The sequence below is a fragment of the Mirounga leonina genome, unplaced genomic scaffold (genome assembly GCF_011800145.1).
Source record: "Mirounga leonina isolate KUSES-001 unplaced genomic scaffold, KU_Mleo_1.0 Mir_115, whole genome shotgun sequence".
Taxonomy (NCBI): Eukaryota; Metazoa; Chordata; class Mammalia; order Carnivora; family Phocidae; genus Mirounga; species Mirounga leonina.
In genome coordinates, this window is record NW_023270268.1 from 64961704 (window position 1) to 64981782 (window position 20079).

The window sequence follows — 20079 nt, forward strand, 5'->3', positions numbered from 1 at the left end:
TCGAAAGTCCAAAATGAGAAGAGATTGTCTAAAAAAATATGTATCCATAATCATATAACCCTAAAGAAAACACAATGTTAAGTTTGTTTTGTTTTGTTTTTTGTTTTCTGAAAGCAGCACGTCTCAGATCGCTTGGGGTTTCTTTGGGTATCTATAGTTATTCAGGAAACAAATACATTTGTTTTGAAATCACTAGCTGCTCCAAATTGGCATTTTAGCTACTAAATGCCATTGGGGGAAACTGTTGAAAAAAAGATGGAATACTGGGGAGAGAGCACAGAAGACTCAGTCTTTAAAGTAAAACAAAGAAGAAAGATCAGACGATGTTTTCAAGGAGTCATATACTATTCATGTTAATCTCCGTTCAGCCTTCTTCTTATTTAACTACTATAAGCAGGAATACTGCTATAGCAGCCAGTTATCTATCCACAGGGCAGAGGGGGGAAAATAGGTGAGAAGAGGGGATTAAAAAAAAAAAAAAAGTGCGATTCCCTGCAATATCACCTCAAGCCACTAGGGGTATCTTTGTACCATTTTTCATCCTGCACCGATTTGGAGTAGAAACCTGTATTAGGGGAAAACCAGGGTCCTCCGCATTTTTTGCGAGCAGTGCACCCAGAATCCAAAAAGATTTTTTAGAAAGAAGAAGAAAGAAAGAAGTCACAGTTCTTTCGGTCACCCGAACAGGGCTACGAAATCGCTTTACTGGACATCAGCGCCAGGGATTCATTTTTGAGGTCAATTTCCAATCGAGATAAATCTATTGGATTAGTAGGATTATCTGATTGCAGCCGAAAGAAGTAACGTTGTTTGATCATTTTTATTTCTTGCCTGATGGTCGGATTTACATGGAGGTGGCTTTGGGTCCCGAGAATTCTGGATCGTGGTTTCATCTGGAGAGAAAAAAGGATCAATCGACACGTTTTGGAAGTGTCCGTGGGTGAATAAAAAAAAGGGGGGGCGCAAAACTGGGGTTGCGGCTGCTTAAAGAAGAAAAACAAATAAAAAAGGAAGCCTCCTGAATTCTGAAACCAGAATTACCAGCGCTCAAGATTCAAAAAAAGCGTCTAGAAGCTGATAAATACTTCGACCAATTCAGCTTGAATTTGACGGCGAAGTGTTGTAGAAACTGTCTCCTTGAATGATTGGAAGGGGACTAGGGGAGGATGAGGGGGTTCCCTCTGTGGATTTATCTTACTGAGGGTAAGTTTGGGGGTCTTTTATTGGGAGGGGGCTGCCTGGGTTTGTGTGCCGCTGCGCTGTAGGTTCTGCGGACGCGGCGCCCGTGAAATGGGGAGAGAAAAGGGGATGTAAAGCCACCTCGCGCATCTCGGGGTGGATCGCTAGGGAGTTACCTAGATCGAGCTTAAAAACCTTATTTTGTGGCGTTGGTGGGGAAGCCAGGTAACCCTCCGAGATCTCAACTTTGCATTGAAAACCTCTCAGTTGGGAGATCCCTTTTGGATCCAGTGCTTTCCTCCTAGTGATACTTTAGAGAGAGGTAGCAGGGATGCCTTGGAAAACCTGCATGTGCAGGGGGAGAACCCAAGTAGAAATCGCCGCTGCCTCGGCCGCGGTTTCGGCGGCTGTCGTGGCTTCTACGGGAATTTTGCAGGGGGAATCGGCCGTTTTCGTGTTATCTTGTTATCCCTCCCTCCCCTTTTCCCTTCCCCTTCCCGCCTCCCCTTTCTCTTCGGCGAACGCTAAAGGGTTACAGGGTCACTGCATTGGATAGACACAGAAGTGGATGACTGGCCACACGTGTTGTCTTGTAATTCACTTGCAAGACTTTGCATAATACAGTCCGAGGTAACTTTTTTGGAGTTGGAAGGGTCCAGGAAGGCGTTGCAGCCTTTATGCCGAGGGCCCCGGCTGGCGAGTGAATGAGGCAGCAGGCTGCATTTCTGATGCATCCCTACCCTGGCTGCCTCTCCACTCACTGGCTTTTCTGTCCAACTGAGCGCTGCGCGCGCGTTCTCAGACATTTTCTTGCAGCTGAATACAAGGAATTTTTTTTTCCTTTTTATTATCTTATTTTTTAGCCCTCAAGAAAAGCTCATCATTATTTGCAGAAGGAAAATCAATTTCAGCAGATAGAATTAAAATTCATGATACTTAAATGAGTAATATTAATTGACTTAGGAAACTAAAAGTTGCTTTGGAATCCAGAAAAGCATATTATTCTGAACCAATTTTGGAACACACATAGGTTCAGAACAATAACATGAAGAACCGATTCATTTAAAATATGTATATAGATATGTTAAATAGGCTAATGAATATCCCCCACCCCTTTATACCTTTGGACACCTCAGCATTATAATTTTAGTTGGCTCCTCCTATTTAAGGCCAATTCGTTAAATTTTAAACCTTCAGACAGACAAATACATTAGAATAAAATGGAGATAGATAATTGTTAAAATATAAAATAATGATTTTTTAAATACAATTTCTATCTTTTAAAAAAAGCATCAAATATTTTTTCAGGGGTTTATGTTTACAGATTATGATATGACTATAAATACTTTCATGGCTTTAGCATTGAAGCCTCTCCATTATGTGTGAACTCATGAAAGGCAGCTCTTCAATGTCATCTGAAGCACTCATCATCCCAGTACTTATTTCAGAAATTCCAAATACATCAGAAATCCTAGTATTGAAAGGGAAGCCTTGCCAGATTTTCTTCCTGGTTTTGTGTGTGTATGTGTTTCTTAAATCTAACTTCTGGATCAAGCACAATGCCATTCATTTTTTTTCTTTTTTAAGATGAAATAGCAAAATAGAAAACTTTGTCTCCCAAGGATTCTATGGTGGCGAAGTTAAATATTTCCTATTTCTGCAGATTTTGTGTAAGCTTGTCTAAAGGTGACAAAAATAACAAAATATAGTTTTTATAAGCCCAACTGTTAGCTTTAAGGAGATATCTGAGAGGCTAGATTTGCCTTTCTTTTACACAGCTCTAAGTCACGTGGTTCATGTGCAGGGTGAGCTAGAAGAATGGATGTTCTGTGTATTGGTACATTCTAGCCACTGATCCAAGATCACACAGTCCAACAATAGTGAACATCTTTTTTTCAAAGTTTAAAGTAATAAAAAAGAAGTCAGCTAGTCAATAACACATTAAATGATGATAGTAAATAATTAATGGAGGTGTATGGGAGGTGAGCTGGAATTTTTCTTTCTGGGCTAGTAGAGAATATAACGTGCTATAAATAGATGGAGAATATGAAACATGAGGAAGAAGGTTCTTTTAAAAGTTAATTTGTATATTTCACAACTGTTGAACTGGTGATCATGGCATTTGCCATATAGTGCCAAAGCAGAAGACTCAGCTTCAAGTGCCTCTGTCATGGCTGAACAATATTTTTCTCTGTTAGGAATCATCAATACTTTCTACTCCTTCATTTTATTCTCTTTCATCAGTGGAAAAGAAAAAGGGGAAACTTTGGCTTACTCTTTGGTTTCTATAAGCAGTTCCTGCACAAAACTTTGGTAACTTTGTAGGTAGTAGATCCACTTTGAAAGGTCAATAATGATGGAAATAAGAGTAAAATGACGCACAACAAAAATTTTTAAAACTGTAGCCAATAAATAAGAGCAAGTTACCCAGTAATAGAAATGCTCTCTACTAATAGAGTAGATCACTTTAAGAACTGAAAAACCTGAGAGTTTACTTAGAAAATTAATGACATTTTGCTCTACCTTATCCAAACACATATTTTTGGTTGTGATTTTTAAAAGAATATGGTCTTGATCAGCTCTTCCAATTTTGATTAAGAATAACACAAAATGTGGTAGTTTGGGATGAAGGGATGGAAGCCCTCAATGATCCCCAGAAAATTGCAAGTACAGTTCCTGACGTGTGTGACAAGAAATAGCGTTGGATTCCCCAAAGCTTGTGACTATGAAAAAACTGATGTTTCATACATTGGAGCTTCATTTGACAGCTGTACCAGTCTCTCAAAAGCCTTCTATGTGTTCTAACTAACCTACCATTCAATAGGAGTTGTTATTTCCTACAGTTTCCTTCTATGATTTTGAAATGATTAAATATAGTTACATGCTATTCTATATTAATCGATTTTTTTGAAAAGAAAATTGCTACACACTCTTATTGAAAGTAAAATGAAAAGGGCAATAGTTTTAAATGATTTTTAAATTTAACATATGGCATCCAAAAATGCAAATTTTCTATCTCTTATGCTCTCTTGAGATATGTAAAAACAAAAGTTTCAGTTAATGTAAAATTTCAATTTTTTAATATCTCAAATTTGCAAAGCCCAGAAAATTAAAAAAAAAATAAAGTAGTGAACATTCATGATGAATCTAGAGTGTCCTTTTTAATACCTTTTAAAAGATAATTTAAAATATTTTGAGGTAGCTCACCTGTTAATCTCGTGGGATAGCAACATTCTCAACTGTTTCTAAGAAGAGTGATTCCTTAACAGTAACATATTTGATTATTTTGGCTTTGTTATTAATGGAGTCACATTAATGATATCAAATATTACTATGTTGCTATAAAAGGATATGAGTTATTTTTGCCTTTAAAATTCCACCTCCCACCCCAAAAAAACAAACCAACCTATTTGGTAGTAAACCTGTGTGAGAGAGAAAGATGATCAACTCTAAGCTTAACTGAAGTCAGAGAAAACTAGTAAATCACTTTAGGCATTTGAAATTATTAGACATTAAACTTCTGGGGGATTTTATATGAATTTGTTTTATAACAGTCAATATAATCTCTTCTGTGCCTATTTCCATTGCATGTAAGAGAAATTCTAGTCAATGGCAAAACGCTTTACTGCTGCCATTACTGCAGATTTTATAGATCAGAGATGTGTCAGCATGTCAGCTTTAGCAGTAATGCCTCTTTTGTGTGAAACCTTATGGGCCTTGCAGGCAGTCTCTCATCCTGACACTCATAAAACGTTCAAGTCCCCATATTTATTATTTAATTTTCTTCCTATATATAGCAACAGAACACTTCAATATATGAATGTGTAGCCAAAAAGTGACAGGCAAGTGTGAATGGGACTAATGAGTTTTAATAATACACATATTAGGGACTGCTAAAGGAAGTTTAATTAAGAAAAACAAGTTGAGCATGAAATTCATTTTGGAACAAAAGCAAGTTAAGTTACTGCTACAGATGTAAAATCAAAACCCACGGTGATACAGGAAATAAAGTTCTGCCTGAGACTAGACCTACTTAATGCAGTTGACATCTTAGGACCTGCCTTTAAGTTGTTAAGCTTGGGTTTGACTCATGAAATTGAAGGATATATACCTTTTCACTTTTCTCGGGTTTCTGTAGCATTTTAGTTTAGTATTTTAACTATGTATCCAGTCACACTTTTCTTACATAATACTAGTTCCCTTGAGACAGGCCACACACAGTAACCTTTTCTTTTTCTGTAGTTTTCTTCTCTAACAGCACATCTGCCTGCAATTAGAACTACCTGACGAAGCCCGGGCCATCCCTTTGGGTGTGCTGTAAGTGGTGCTTCAGTAAGAGATCTGCTTCCTTATCAGTTTAACTGCACCTGTAATTCTGTTTAATTTTTGACATAATTTAGAAAATTAGTAGATGCATTTATTTGTTTGCTTGCTTATTTGTTAATTTGGTAGTGCCAGTGGGGAGAGAAAGGCCAGAAGTTGGGAAGCAGATAGAATATTGGGCAAATATCTTCTTAGAGTGTGGTTTTCTTACATTTTGTCTGTATCTAAATAACATATTCTGAAAAGAGCAAAGACGTCAGGCAACGAATGAAGGTTTTATATATGTTCCTCAACAACTTCCATTTTTGAAACAAACATCCAGTTGATGTTTTTTGTGATTTTATCCAGATGTTTGGCATCACTTAAACATAACAGTACTTTTTTCTTCCTTGACACACCCAGTGAATGTTGAGTCTTAGAAAAAAAGAGGTTAATGGTAACATTTCACAGTAAATTGAAAATTCTTGTTGTCTTTTTAAAAAATAGTTATGGTGGATACTTTCATACTGTCATATGGAACTCATTGTGCTTGGAAAATCAGCAAGGACACTTATGAAATCAATGAATGCTGATTTGATAAGAACTAACTTGGGATTTTCACTAGTATAAGTTTTTTCCATAAGGTAACCATTCCTCTTATGATAGAAATCACCAAGAAAATAGTGATTATGGCATAGGACATTGACCAACAGTTGTCACAATATTCACACCTAAAAATAGTACTTGAGCCATTTAATAGTTAACCGTAGCACTACAAGGAATAAAGGTTCACTTCAGTAAACATTATGTTTCAAGGCAGTGCGTCTGTCATTTTTAATTTAAATCTATATTACTTAGCTGTCCAAAACTTTACACACAAGTGACAGTGTTATCTATCCTTTTTCTTATGGGTAAAAAACAGTCACTAGTTTCATTAACTCTTTAACTATGCCAAGTATTCTAATGCATGTGTTACTATAAGTATCGATACCAAAAGTTCCCATTATTCAGACCTGTGGTCTTCAGTAATAACTTCTGAGGAGTTGTTGAATATACAAAGGTAAACTATGTTGCCCAGTGAAACAACACAGTAGTAATAGTCTATATAACTTCCATGATGGCAAGGGTTTTTGTCTTGTGTTTCAGAGCTGTACCTGCACAGTACTGGTGACCAATAAATATTTGTTGAGTAAAGAGACGGGTTCTAGCCTTGGACATTAACAACTAAATATGTAACCTCTTGCTTAATACTTGGTCTCTTCATTTTTACCTTTTTTTCTTAACATCAATCAGTTGTTATTTGAATTGATAGATATTTTGAAGTTATATGCAAAATTCCAAAGGTAGAAAGGGATATATTTAAAAGATTAAATTTTAATCAAAGACAAATAATAATTGAAACTTTGTAGTGATTTTTTACATGGTTTGTTTTAATTTTGATTAAGTTATTTTATTAAGACTTACAAGTGTAATAGGACTATTTCTTATTATAATTTACCAAAACGTGCATTAGAGTTATCTTCTGCCATGAAGAAAATGTGATAGCTCAAGGAACTTTGGAAGGAGTAAAATTAGTCAAACATTTACAGACACTTAGAACATAGGCAGTAAGAGCTAAACTACAATGAAGTTTGATGTTTTGGTGATTATTGGAACACTTTTTTCATTTTTTAACACTTTTCTAATTCTGAGGTCCCTATTCAATTTTATTTAGATGGTGAGCTCATTTAGCAACTTATGTTCCATGTACATGTTAAATTCTTGTGAATATTTATTCATTTATATTCTGTTATACAAATGGCCCATAATTAGAGCATTGTTTTGAATTTTGTTATTATTAATATTAATAGAAGTGTAATATGAAGGGAAAATAAAAGATGTGGATGTCTGAAGAATATCGCAAATGTAATATTCTTTCCCCTTTGGGGTACTGGTTGAGCTCTAAGCCAGGTCAGGAGTGACAGGAAGCCATTATCATTGTTTGGTGCCTTATGTGAAAGGAGTTGGTGGTCTTAGTCCAGTTCCTAGTAGACAGTTACTCCTTAAACAATAGTCACTATAGTGTTTGCCAATTCCAGCAGAAGGCTGGGACTGAATGGGCACAAAGGTTTAACTACCCCCTCTCTGCTAATCATCCTCCAAGGGGTCAAGATTGACACACCTTGGCACAAGGCCATACTGAGAAACTTAGCGCTGCCTCTGCCAAAGTTGTAGCTATTCTCTGGCAACAAGGGATTTTTTAAAGAGGACTTTAATTAAGCAGGGCACCAGGAATGGCAATTCTCCACTCTTCCCAGGCACAGCAACTCACTAGAAACAAAAATAAGTTTAAATAGTGAATTAAGATTGTAGCACTGCTCTTAGGTTGTTCTATCTTCTCTATAAAAATAGTGGCAGCCATAATTAAGTTGCTTCTGGAAGCAATGACTTGTGACCCAAGAGTGGCCCCTTTCAGACAAAAGCATCAATTTAATATCAAGGGAAGTAATCAACCCTACCTTGCTGTCTCTCTTGAGCTCTTGAGTGATTGTTCATTTTCTTCTGGGGGATCACAGGGTCGCCAATTGGTTTTGAAAATATGCCCTGCAGTATTTTACATATACATTAAAACCATTGCCCATGCTTTTTCTTTTTTTAACATCCTGTCTTACGAACTTAGGAATTCCTGTCACTCTCACCCCCTTCACATTCTTATTCATTTGGAAGTCAAGACTATTAAGTTAGATTTTAGATTTAACAATTAATATCCGGAGATTTTGAGAGTAAATTCAGAGTAAACAGAAAGTAAAACTTATTTTATATAGTTAAATGTTGGATGGTTTGTTTCAGCCACCCGCCAAAACAAAACAAGAACTCTCCAATACTTAGCCATTAGTTGTAATGATGGCCATGGAAGGAATATTCAGATGTGAACGCAGAGGAAACGCTATCACTTTGATCTCCTTTTCTTTGTGTTGTCAGAAAAGCTATGGCATCTCAGAATTCCATTTTTTTTTTTTTTTGCCAAACAGCAATGAAATTAGCTACCAGTCTGTATGGCCATCCATGCACACCCCTGCATGATGAGGAATTTTTTTGTACTCTAATTTGTTCCTACCTCTTCTCTGTCTTACCCTCTCTTGCTGTAACTCTAATTAAGGTAATACCTTCACAGGGATCAGACATCACAGATGGATAAAATCTGAGGGTAGGGTTAATTGATGAAAAATAATATAATAAATGAAAGGGTTATTCTCGAAGACTAAGGCCAACCTAATTATGTCATTATTGTGATTATAATTCTTCTCATCATACTTGGGATAAGATCTTACATTCTAAAATGGCCTAGAAATTCTTGAACTTCCAGCCCTTCTCCAGCCTGATGCTCTACCTTGCTCTCAAATTATTCTTACCTCTTTGTTCTTGAAAAGCCCCAGGCTTCACAGCATTTGGGCTTTCTCTTGCCTCTCTGTCTGTCCCCTGGTCTTCACCTGCTAACTCCTACTCATCCTTCAGAACCCAGTTTACAGATCTCTTTTTCAGGAAGTTCATCCACCCTAGTCCAGACTCATTAAATCTCCCCTCAAGAGGGGTGCCTTGGTGGTTCAGTCAGTTAAGCGTTTGATTCTTGGTTTTGGCCTGGGTCACGATCTCAGGGTCATGGGATCGAGCCCTGTGTCTGGCTCTATGCTCAGCAGGGAGTCCACTTGGGTTTCTCTTCCTTTCCCTCTCCCTCTGCCCTTCCTCCACACACTCTCTCTCTTTCTCTCAAATAAATGAAAAAATCTTTAAAAAAATCTTCCCTCAGAGCACCCTGCATTGTCCTTTTTGGCAAAGCATTTATGACTAAATAGCTATCTGTATGACTGATGTACATAAAGTGTGTCTTCCCCATTGAACTTTAGTCTCCATGAGAATCAGCGCTATGCCTATTTTGTTTATGTGGGCCTCGCCAATGGCTGCCACTAAACAATGTAAGAGAGTGAAGAAGGAGGCTATGTTTGTAGATTACTGTGATAGAAAGTACTACAGATTCAGTTACAAGAAAGGTAACAGGTGCTTTGAGAGTTGAGGGAAAGGAGCATTTTTTGAGGGAAAGGAGTATTTTTGTGGCTCGAAGGATCTGGGAAGGAAGTACTGATATTTAAGCCAGGCTTTGGGGGGATGCTAGCTAGGGTTCCTCCAGGCAAACACTGCCCACGTGAGCACTTCCTAGGGAGGAAGATCTTGGTGAATAAGTTGGGCTCAATTCACTGACTATTGCTCCCAGTACTGTGTGCTGCCTTCCAGTAGTCTTGTTTTTTCACCGAGACAGTCTGCTACTGGGTGTAACCTTGGCAACATACTCATGTTTTTTTCCCTTGCTGATCTTTAAAATATTTTGTTGGTAAAATTTTTTCTTCTATTACTGTCAAATTTTAGTTTGCCTTTTCCCCTTAACAATCTAGGCTGTCATTTTCTTACACCATTGGAGAAGTTCATTTAGAGTGGAAGTAGCTTAAGGAGAAAAACAAATAGAACTGCTTACATTTTCTTCAGAGAAGGGGAGATTGGGATGTAACTCTGGGAAGCTTTTGAAGCCTAACTACCCTTTCTCTGAAAAGGAGGCTATGGAAAAAAATTGAGAAGGGAGCAGGGTTTATCTCTAGAGTGTATTAATTCTTCAGCCTTATCTCCTTCTATTTGTGAGAACTCACGACATTCATAAAACTGTGATCTTGTTTTATTGAAAAATGTTTCAGTGGCTTTGTGTTTCTGATCTTCCATTTAATTATCTGTTACAAGGAGATAGTAAAGATCTCTACCTCATGGTATTTAGAGACAATTAAATGAGATGATGCAGTTAGCTCACTGGCCTCAGTCTATGCTCAATTGGAACTAGCCATTAATCAAGTTATTAATTAGTGGTGGTCATGGCAGAATATACTTGTTATTACATTAGTTCTCAATAGCTACTTGGTGGTATGGCCATAACATGGGTCATGGTATCCCTTGAACCTCTACATGATCAAAGTCTTGAACTTTGATACTCGTATCTCAGAGTAGACCTTTCATAATCCTTGGTTCTAACTATTTCTTACTTTTCCTCCTTGTACCCTTCTGGTACTGCTTACCTTTCTACCTTGATACAGTTTATCTATTCAACACTGGAATTACCATTTCTCATAACCTTTACTCCTTGAAATTCTAACATTCTTGAATTGCTTATCCCTAGTCCTAACTTTTTTCATTTACTCTCTGGCCTATATTATGGAATGTTGCTGGAAGAAGACTCAATACCACAGTGCTTGGAGATGCTCTAAATTGTGCTTATTATTTAACCCCAGCAAGCTAATCAACAGCCTTTTTATTTTCCTCCTATTAATGTCCTGTGTGTTTCGCTTTCCTCAAATGCTCAAACTGAACATATGACTTAATTGAGTTGGTCTCATTGGGGAGCAAAATGTCATGTATCAAAATGTCATGTATCATAAAAGTTCAGGGCATGTTCTTTGGAGTTAGGCAGTCCTAGGCTTATTTCTTGGGTCTCCCTTTTCCTATCTTATTGGCCTTAAGAAAATTATCTAACCACCTAAGTCCTCATTTTCCTCATCTCAAATAACAGTACATGGCTTATAAATTGGTGGTGAGGACTAAATAACATGAGACATGTCATGTGGTTTGGACAGAGCTGAGCAAGTAATTGGTGATTATAATGTCAATCAATTTGCTGTCATTTTCACAAATATAGATGTATTCACCTATATTTTAAACTGAACATGAAAACAAAATTGTTTCTGGTTTCTTTCTCACCATTTAATTCACTAAGGTAGTGGTCCCCACATTTTTGTGATTATACCATCCTATGTTTATGATAACCAAACCAAAAAAGTATAAAATATATACATACAGCTCCTACATAAATATCTCTATCATCGGGTTGCAAACCACACACAAAAATAGACATTAAAAGATGAAAAAGATAAAATCAGTATTTTTAGTATCTTTTAAATCTTGATGCCTTCATTCCATCATTCATTAATATCCCAAGATGTAGAGATTCTAAGAGCATAGTTCACAGCTAATGAAATGGATATAACTCTGTATTTCAAGATAGTTTCTTGATGTTTTGAAAATTTTTGTTGTTACTGTATATGATTAGATAGCCATGGTTTTGAGTCTTGCAATGTAGCTGAAGAGCTTGTATTAGAAGTGGGAGAAGTTTCATATCTGCTTGTTTCTTGTTCTTATGATTGTATTACTAGTATTTCCTTTAACATCTATTTATCTTGTGAGAAAAATTTAATTCAGTAGTCCTTTTTGTGAGGGTCACTTTAATTACAGCATGACAAAAAATGTATGAATCTACTTATCCAGTGATATTAGTGGTGAAGTTAACTCTAATATATTACTATATGTTGGAAAGAAACAATAACAACAAAATCGTCTCTCCTAGCAAACCCACCATGTTATAGGCTGTAGACCTTCCCAAGAACATCTCAAGGGCTATATGCATCACACAACTGTGTGGAGACACTGGTATTTAAACCATATATTCATATTAACATAGCTTCATTTCTTTCTCTCTAAGCTTTATGTAAAAAATTATGATACATAGTTCTATGGTTTACTTTCCTCTCATCTGGTCATCTTGTGCTAGGGTATGAACACAGTGCTTTGGAGATCCCTGCTCCACGGCACTGCCAGATTAACTATCTTGTGAATAAATTTGATAATATTCTTCCCCTGCTAGGAATATTTGATGGCATTTTATCATCCTGTGAATAAAATCCGAACTCTTTAGCCTTTTAATAAAGGGCTTGCTTGATTTGGCTGTAACCTGCTTTTCCAGTCTCATTCAGTGCTGAACCTCATTTACTTTGTGTTCTGGCCAAACTAAACCATGCCCTCCTCAAACATTGCTGCTTTTTTCCTTGCTGTGGTAAGTCAGGCTTCACAGGGGGGAAAAAAACAAAAACAAAAACAAAAACAAAAAGACTCTGAGATGGAGCTTTCCCTGCAGGAAGTTTCTTGGGGCATGTCACTGGGAAAACACCTGGGAGGGAGTGAGAAATCAGTCAGCTCCTCCCTCTACCCCTTTCCCTAGGGATTCAGGGCCAAGGTGGCCCCTCAGAGTTGGTCTGCACTGAGGCCAGAAGTCCAGGCCGTACACTGGTGTGGACCAGTCATGGGAATGTGAGCCATTCTCACGGAGATTGAGCACTACAATATCCACTACATATTCTTTCCATGTTTCTGGAATATGCCCTCTGCCTGGGATCTCGTCCTTGACCATCAATGTTTGTTCAAATCCCTTTCCTCATTTACTAACTAGAGGTAGACCTGTTTAATGTGTAATAATAATTTGTGCGATTGCATTCATTTGTTTATTCATTCTATTTTTAAGTACTTACTATGTGAATTAATTACACATTAGTTACCTTAAGTGTCAGTTACTGAAAGGACTCATGAGACTCAAATAGTTTATACTCCTTGGACAGCTTCATTACAGGCAAATAGTACAAGAGAGCAACAACAGGAGAAGGATATGCATCGAATGGGGTCTGGACATCTCAGACTCAGGCTTCTTTGTTGTCACACAGGATACTCCTTGTCTCCAAGTCTTGAACCACCTCTGGTATGCATGTGAAACATCTTGGTATAGGAATCCCAAAATCTGCTGGTGGTCAGATTCTCTTACAGTGAGCTGGTCACATAAGCACATTCCAGTTATATGGGTGGCCTTGGCCATTGAGAAGACTGCACTCCACTGAAACCAGTTATTATTAAATGCAATAATTATTAAATTATTATTAGCAAATCCAGTTCTTAACCAATGATTATTACTAAATGCTGGTGGCAGGCTGATATATTGTGACCTCAAAATGACTCATAGATCCATAGGTATAAAATATTATTTACTGTTAGTTAATACTGCCAATCTTCATTATTCCTAGATCTGTATTTTCAAATTTGTCGATTCACTAAAATTTGTTTGTAACCCCGAAGTCAGTACTCATAGTGCTTTTGCAGTCATTCACAGATATGGGCAGAATGGCGAAAACTTTGGGATGCCCTACGAGCATGTTTCCAGCTGAGGCCATACAGGGAGATATTCCACCTCCTTGTTTCGGCTCTCATGTAGAGATGAACAGAGGACAGAAATGGTAGAGGGAGTGCTGTGTGGTGCAAGAAGCTCCAGCACTGGACCAGTTGGAGGGGCTTTGAATCCCTACTCTGGCATCTGTTAGGGCGGTGGCCTCAGACGAGTCACTTAATACTTTTGAACCTTGTTTTCTCTTTTATAAAATAAAGAAAATAGAGTCTACTAGGATGAATTGTTTTTAGGGTTTAAGATTATAATTTACAACTATGTGAATAATTTATAACTATTTTGTAATTGAGATTATAATTTATAATTGTGTGAATAATTTATAGCTATTTCTCTAGGAGCAATGGATCCATGTTCCTTAATTTGGTGTTTGCAGTGACTTTATAGAATGTAACTACGGTAAATAACAACAATGAATTGTATAGCACTGGGCAAGCTCCACACCGGGCTGGTGATAAGCCCGTATCAGCTGAGGTTTGCCTGCACTATATAAGGATTGTCAAATAGATTTTATGATGGGTATGAAGTATCATTAAAAAAAAAAAACAAACACAAAATCCTTGCCCTTGAATAAGAAATTCAGTAGCTGGGGGTGGGTGGGGGAGAGCTGGGTTCAACAATAAAACAAAAACAAAGCAAGGTAGAAAATAAATAGGTAATATTTTTTTAAAAGACATTCATTGACTATGTAAAGTTATAAGTCAGAAACTTTTTGTTGGTTCCCACCTCCCCATCCATCATATATTTGTTGAACACATACCACATTCCAACCTGCATTAGAGACATTTTTTTCTTAATATGACTTACTCCTTTAAAATATTGTAACTACTTAGGAGCAAAAACTCTCAATTGTACTCTCATGATATTTAGCACAATAGCTTATATATTGTAGATACCCAATAAATGTTTGTTGAGTGACTAGAAGATTGGATGAATGTGCCACCTACTATGATTATCTAATGTTCTAGAAAGTTCTCTCTACTCTCTCCAGCATCATCTCTTTGATCTGGGTTACTCAGGAACAAACTAGTTCCAGCTATTATGATGAATTAATGCAAGTGAAATAATATACTACTATCTATATGCCTTTTAAAATATTATTTATTTTGTATTTTGTTTTTCTCAGTGGGACCACACATGCTTCAACCCAAAGGGAGAAATTTTTTTGAACTAGCATCTGTACTAACTGCAATGTCTGATGGAGCTAGTCCTGTATGATTTGATAGGCTCATCTACTTGTTTGGCCTGCTGAATAAGGCTTTCTGATCGTGTTATTTTAATGTATTTATTATAAAATATTTCAAACACATGGAAAAATACAGAGAATTGCATAACAAAGGTGTAGGTGTGTGTGTGTGTGTCACCTAACACTGTCAAATCTTAGGGCGCCTGGGTGGCTCAGTCAGTTAAGCGTCTGCCTTCGGCTCAGGTCATGATCCCAGGGTCCTGGGATCAAGCCCCACATCAGGCTCCCTGCTCCGCGGAAGCCTGCTCTTCCTCTCCCACTCCCGCTGCTTGTGTTTCCTCTCTGTCTCTCTATCAAATAAATAAATAAAATCTTAAAAAAAAAAAAAGTTCCTCAGAACATTCAGAATAATGTATTAATCCTAAAGAAACCTAATTCAGGGGCGCCTGGATGGCTCAGTCGTTAAGCGTCTGCCTTCCGCTCAGGTCATGGTCCCAGGGTCCTGGGATCGAGCCCCGCATCGGGCTCCCTGCTCAGCGGGAAGCCTGCTTCTCCCTCTCCCACTCCCCCTGCTTGTGTTCCTGCTCTCGCTGTGTCTCTCTCTGTCAAATAAATAAATAATCTTAAAAAAAAGAAAAAAAAATTCTTTGGGGCACCTGGGTGGTTCAGTCTTTAAGCGTCTGCCTTCGGCTCAGGTCATGATCTCAGGTTCCTGGGACCGAGCCCCGCATCAGGCTCCCTGCTCTGTGGGGAGCCTGCTTCTCCCTCTCCTCCTCACTTGTGCTCTCTCTCTCTCACTATCTCATTCTGTCTTTCTCTCTCAAATAAATAAAATCTAAAAAAAACACAAAACACCACTGTCAAATCTTAGATTTATAAAACTTGCTGTAGTTAATTAATTGTGGTCTTTTAAGGCCTCACCACAGGTTATCATTCAGTGCCAATTAACTACCAATTAATTAATTAATAAATTAACTAATTAACAGAGTAATTTCATACACTGTCCTCCTTACCCAGGGATGACAAATATTCTGTTACTACATATTTATGAGATCTGTGAATAATATATAGCTTCATTTTGCATATTTTATGCTTTATCTAAATAACATCTTACTGTCTCTGATCTGCAACTTGCTTTGTTGAAAACTTTTGAGATTTATCTAAGTTGACATATTTAGGTCTGGGTCCTTTATTTCCACTGATGTATAGAATTCTAATTTGTGAATATATCATAATTCATTTATCAATATCTATTAATGGACATTTAGGCTATTATGAAGTTGGAATTTTTTGTTACCTATTATTATTTTAGTATAATCTTGTGTAAACACAATGAACAACCAATCACTGTATTTGATGTAAAATAAAAAAAGTAACAAAATAAAATCTAAACTTCCAGTAAGAACAGGGTAATCCATTTAAATTTCTGTTTCTATGAAATTGTCAGAGTATTTACTTAGACCTATTCTTCTGAAGAAACATAAAACACTTTTACAGTTCAATTTTAAGTGCACTAGGTTCAATTTTTTAAAAAGTGTTAATTGTGAAGTGAGAGACTGTTATCAGGTGCAGTGATCAAGAGGACAGCTTTTAAATCAGATGCCAGTGGGCTCCTGGATCTGCTATTGATTGGCTGAGAGACCTTGGGCTGGGTGTTTAACCTCTTTAAGTCTCAGTTCCTCTGAATAAAAAAGGGGATAACTGTTGAACCCAGTTATAGGGTTATTGTAAATGAGATGTAAATGCATAAAAGCTAAGGGTTGGCATACAGTAAGAAAGCACCAATAAATAGGAAAAAAAAGCCTGCCAACAAATTTGAGAGACTTTATATTTAGACATATATATATATATATGAAGACTTATTTACATATAATTTTAAAATTTCATTAATTTAAGCAAGCCATATTTTTACATTAGACTTGGACAATTGTTATTTTTATAACAAAAACTTCTGAGAAATCTTTGAGGTCAATACTATAATTCTCCATATAGATAAGCCCCTGTAAAGTGGGATGTTTTTGTAAACTCAGAAGTGAAACGTTATTAGAATTTGAAAATTCACCCTGGCATGCAGAATTCTAATCCTTCACAACTTGTTTCAAAGTATCACATCGGTGGGAAACAGGAGCCCCTTTCTTCTAACATGGTTAAGGATTTGTGAGTACAAAAATGAGCATTATTTTGTTAACAATGAAACAAGTATTTTTTATTATTAATAAGATACCAAGTATATAAAGAGGGAAACTTTGGAAATCACTGTATGTGGAAATTGGGTTGCATGAAAAATGGTGATGCAGACTTTTAAAGTGCCACCACAGGTTCTCTATTTGGGGTGTCAACATGGTGCTTTTTAACTCCAAAACGCAACTGGGAAAGACTCAGTCATGCTGTGGCCAACCGCGATTCTGCCCAAGAATAAGCATAGTCTACTCTTAACAGAAATGGGTTTGTGTAGCTAAATATTCAATACTTGCTGGAGTTCCAGGACAGGAATGGGATGGGTCTAAGCCTGTCTTTTTTATGTTAATGAGCTTTCACAACAAAGGTTTATGAATTAACCGAGAGGGAAGTATTCTTGAAGGAAGACATTTATCTCCTTATTGCCTCCTGTGATGGCTTGTTCATAGCTAAGGGAACACCAGGCCTGAACCAAATCTCCAGCTGCCCTATATAGTTTATACAATCTCCTTTTCAATAACACAAAACCAGGGCAGTCCCACTACCAGACCAGTACTTCTTCAGGAATCTTCTCCTACTATGACAGGATAGGACCGTCTGTAATACAAATCAACACTATTATTTTCAAAGTAAGCACTTTAAAAGGTTGCTTGAACAAGAAAAGATGAATTTGCCGGGTTGTACGCTATCTTGGAGTTCAAGTAAGATTACACCTGAATTGCATTGCACTGAATGTTACATTTTATCCTGATGCGTTTTAAGTTGAACTGGGTAAACAGTGTTATATATTCTAGAAGTGTTAATATGCAAGATGCTGTGATTAGGTATGATTATTTTGTAAAACTACTGCACTTTATTTTTTATTGTTCCTTTGATCTCTAGCAGGTAGTGAAAACGAAATTTGTAACTTAAAATATGTTGTCTTTGATGCAGAAATTAATTTTCATGTTGCAAATTTACTGATTTCTAAAATGTTATAGCTGGATGGTGAAAAAAAAAACTTTAGTCTGCAAAAAATGATGCCACTTTCTGTTTCTTTTTCAAATTTTGTCTAAAGCCATTTTATATTTTAAAGTCTTGAATCTTAATTGAAGGTGAGGGACCTATACCCGATGACTTGATACAAACTTTTGAGAAACAGCAGGAAGTTTGAACTCATACAAGGCAGTTGCACTTAAATGATCACAGTTGAATAAGGATTAGTTTTCTTGTTCTACCATTAGCTTTTTTTCTTCTATATAGCATAGGATTGGGGACTACCTTTTTGTTGGTTTGTTTTTTAAAAATATAAATATATATGTATATATACATATATACATATATATTTCCACTCTTACTGTTTGTTTATATTCCACTAATTCCCTACCAATGATTTTCAAAAGGTTTTCTGCTATGTAATTCTAATTTTTATTATGTGTGCTAATTAATTCTGTGGTTCCTTGATGTGATTGAAGACTATCAATAAAGGGGCAATTTCACATATAACCTTCAGTATTTTAAAAAATGGTATACTGTGAAATGCTCCTGAAACCATGTATTTTGACAAGGCCTGCTTCCACTTAAACATGTATAAAGTCAGCAGGCAAGTTTCTCAATAATCTAACAATCAGTTATTTCACCTGTCATCTCACATCAAGCCATAATTTTCCTATGGTAGTATTTAACTTACCTGACTCTAGCCACTGTTTATGTATTTCTGTAGCTTGTAAAACATCTAGTTATCGCTCTATTTTAGCTTGTTCGTTCTAATGATTTATTTTCATTTTCTTTAGGATGCAGATCTGCCGCTAACTGGATTTGATTTATAAGAGAGAACTCTACAGTTAATGGCCACTCTTGTCATGTTGCTACTGTGGAAAACAGAATGGTCGATAGGATATGGTTTGATAAATAGTGATGATTGAAGATGCTACTTCAATCCATGTGAAATCAATGGGAGATACTGGCTGCATAAAGAGCTTTCTGAGCTTTTCTTGACAAGCTCACCTTGAAGAAGTTGGAGGTGGAGGTGTATTCTACCATTATACTTTCTTTCTCAAGCGGATACAAATACCTTTGCCTCACTGTAACCAGACAACTACACAACTAATGTGGGACCATGGCACTGCCCAGATGCATGTGGCCAAATTATGTTTGGAGAGCAGTAATGGCATGCTTGGTACACAGGGGATTGGGTGCCTCATTGACTCTCTGCGTGTTGGGATGTTTACTTCAGGCTGCCCATGTGCTTTCACAAAAATTGGATGATGCAGACCCACTGGTGACTACCAACTTCGGCAAGATAAGGGGGATTAAGAAAGAACTCAATAATGAAATTTTGGGGCCTGTTATTCAATTTCTTGGAGTTCCATATGCAGCCCCACCCACAGGGGAACATCGTTTTCAGCCTCCAGAACCACCATCTCCGTGGTCAGATATCAGGAATGCGACTCAGTTTGCTCCCGTGTGTCCCCAGAATATCATTGATGGCAGATTGCCAGAAGTCATGCTTCCTGTGTGGTTTACTAATAACTTGGATGTGGTTTCATCATACGTACAAGACCAGAGTGAAGATTGCCTATATTTAAACATATACGTTCCAACTGAGGATGGTGAGTTTACTGCAGGAAAAGCAGGGAGATAAATTTATATATTTTTTTCTATTCTAAGTTCTAACAATATTAATTCATGTGTACTGGTAGCATGCATGGCTTTTCCTGTTGGCATGTAGACATATTTTACATGCTTGCATGCCGCTCTTTTTGTTTATGTGTGTTAGTGTATCTGTTCTTATTTTTTTCCTGTGCCTACTTATTTCCTTTCCTCCACAGCACGTATATTTAGGTAGAAATGGGTTCCTAATTTCCATTTCCTACAGAATGACTTCTGAGAAGATGCATCAACATGTCTCCATTGCATGTGCAGGCTCAACGAATTGGGGATCTTTCGCACTCAGTAAATGCAGGAGCATATTAAGTTAGATAGTGGTGTTGCATGTTCCGGCGGTCTGTGATGGAGCGCCATGTTATTTTCTAGTCTTTTATTCATTTTTCAGTAAAAAGAATATCCAAGGAATGTGCCAGGAAACCCGGCAAGAAAATATGTAGAAAAGGAGGTATGTATAAAAGTGGAAATAAAAAATGGGGGAAAAAGCTTGCAGAGGAAGAAGATATTCTCCCTAAGG

At 37.0% G+C, this 20079-nt stretch overlaps 1 protein-coding gene across 1 annotated transcript in view; it reads left to right on the plus strand.

The window, feature by feature from the left end:
- The first annotated feature begins 921 nt into the window (after window positions 1–921).
- Window positions 922–20079, plus strand: part of NLGN1 (neuroligin 1) — a 679425-nt gene continuing 660267 nt past the window's right edge. The window contains exons 1-3 of the mRNA XM_034999117.1: window positions 922–1203; window positions 18689–19507; window positions 19951–20010. Coding sequence (XP_034855008.1) covers window positions 19015–19507; window positions 19951–20010 — 553 coding nt within the window. The 5' untranslated portion in view covers window positions 922–1203; window positions 18689–19014. The remainder of the gene's footprint in view (window positions 1204–18688; window positions 19508–19950; window positions 20011–20079) is intronic.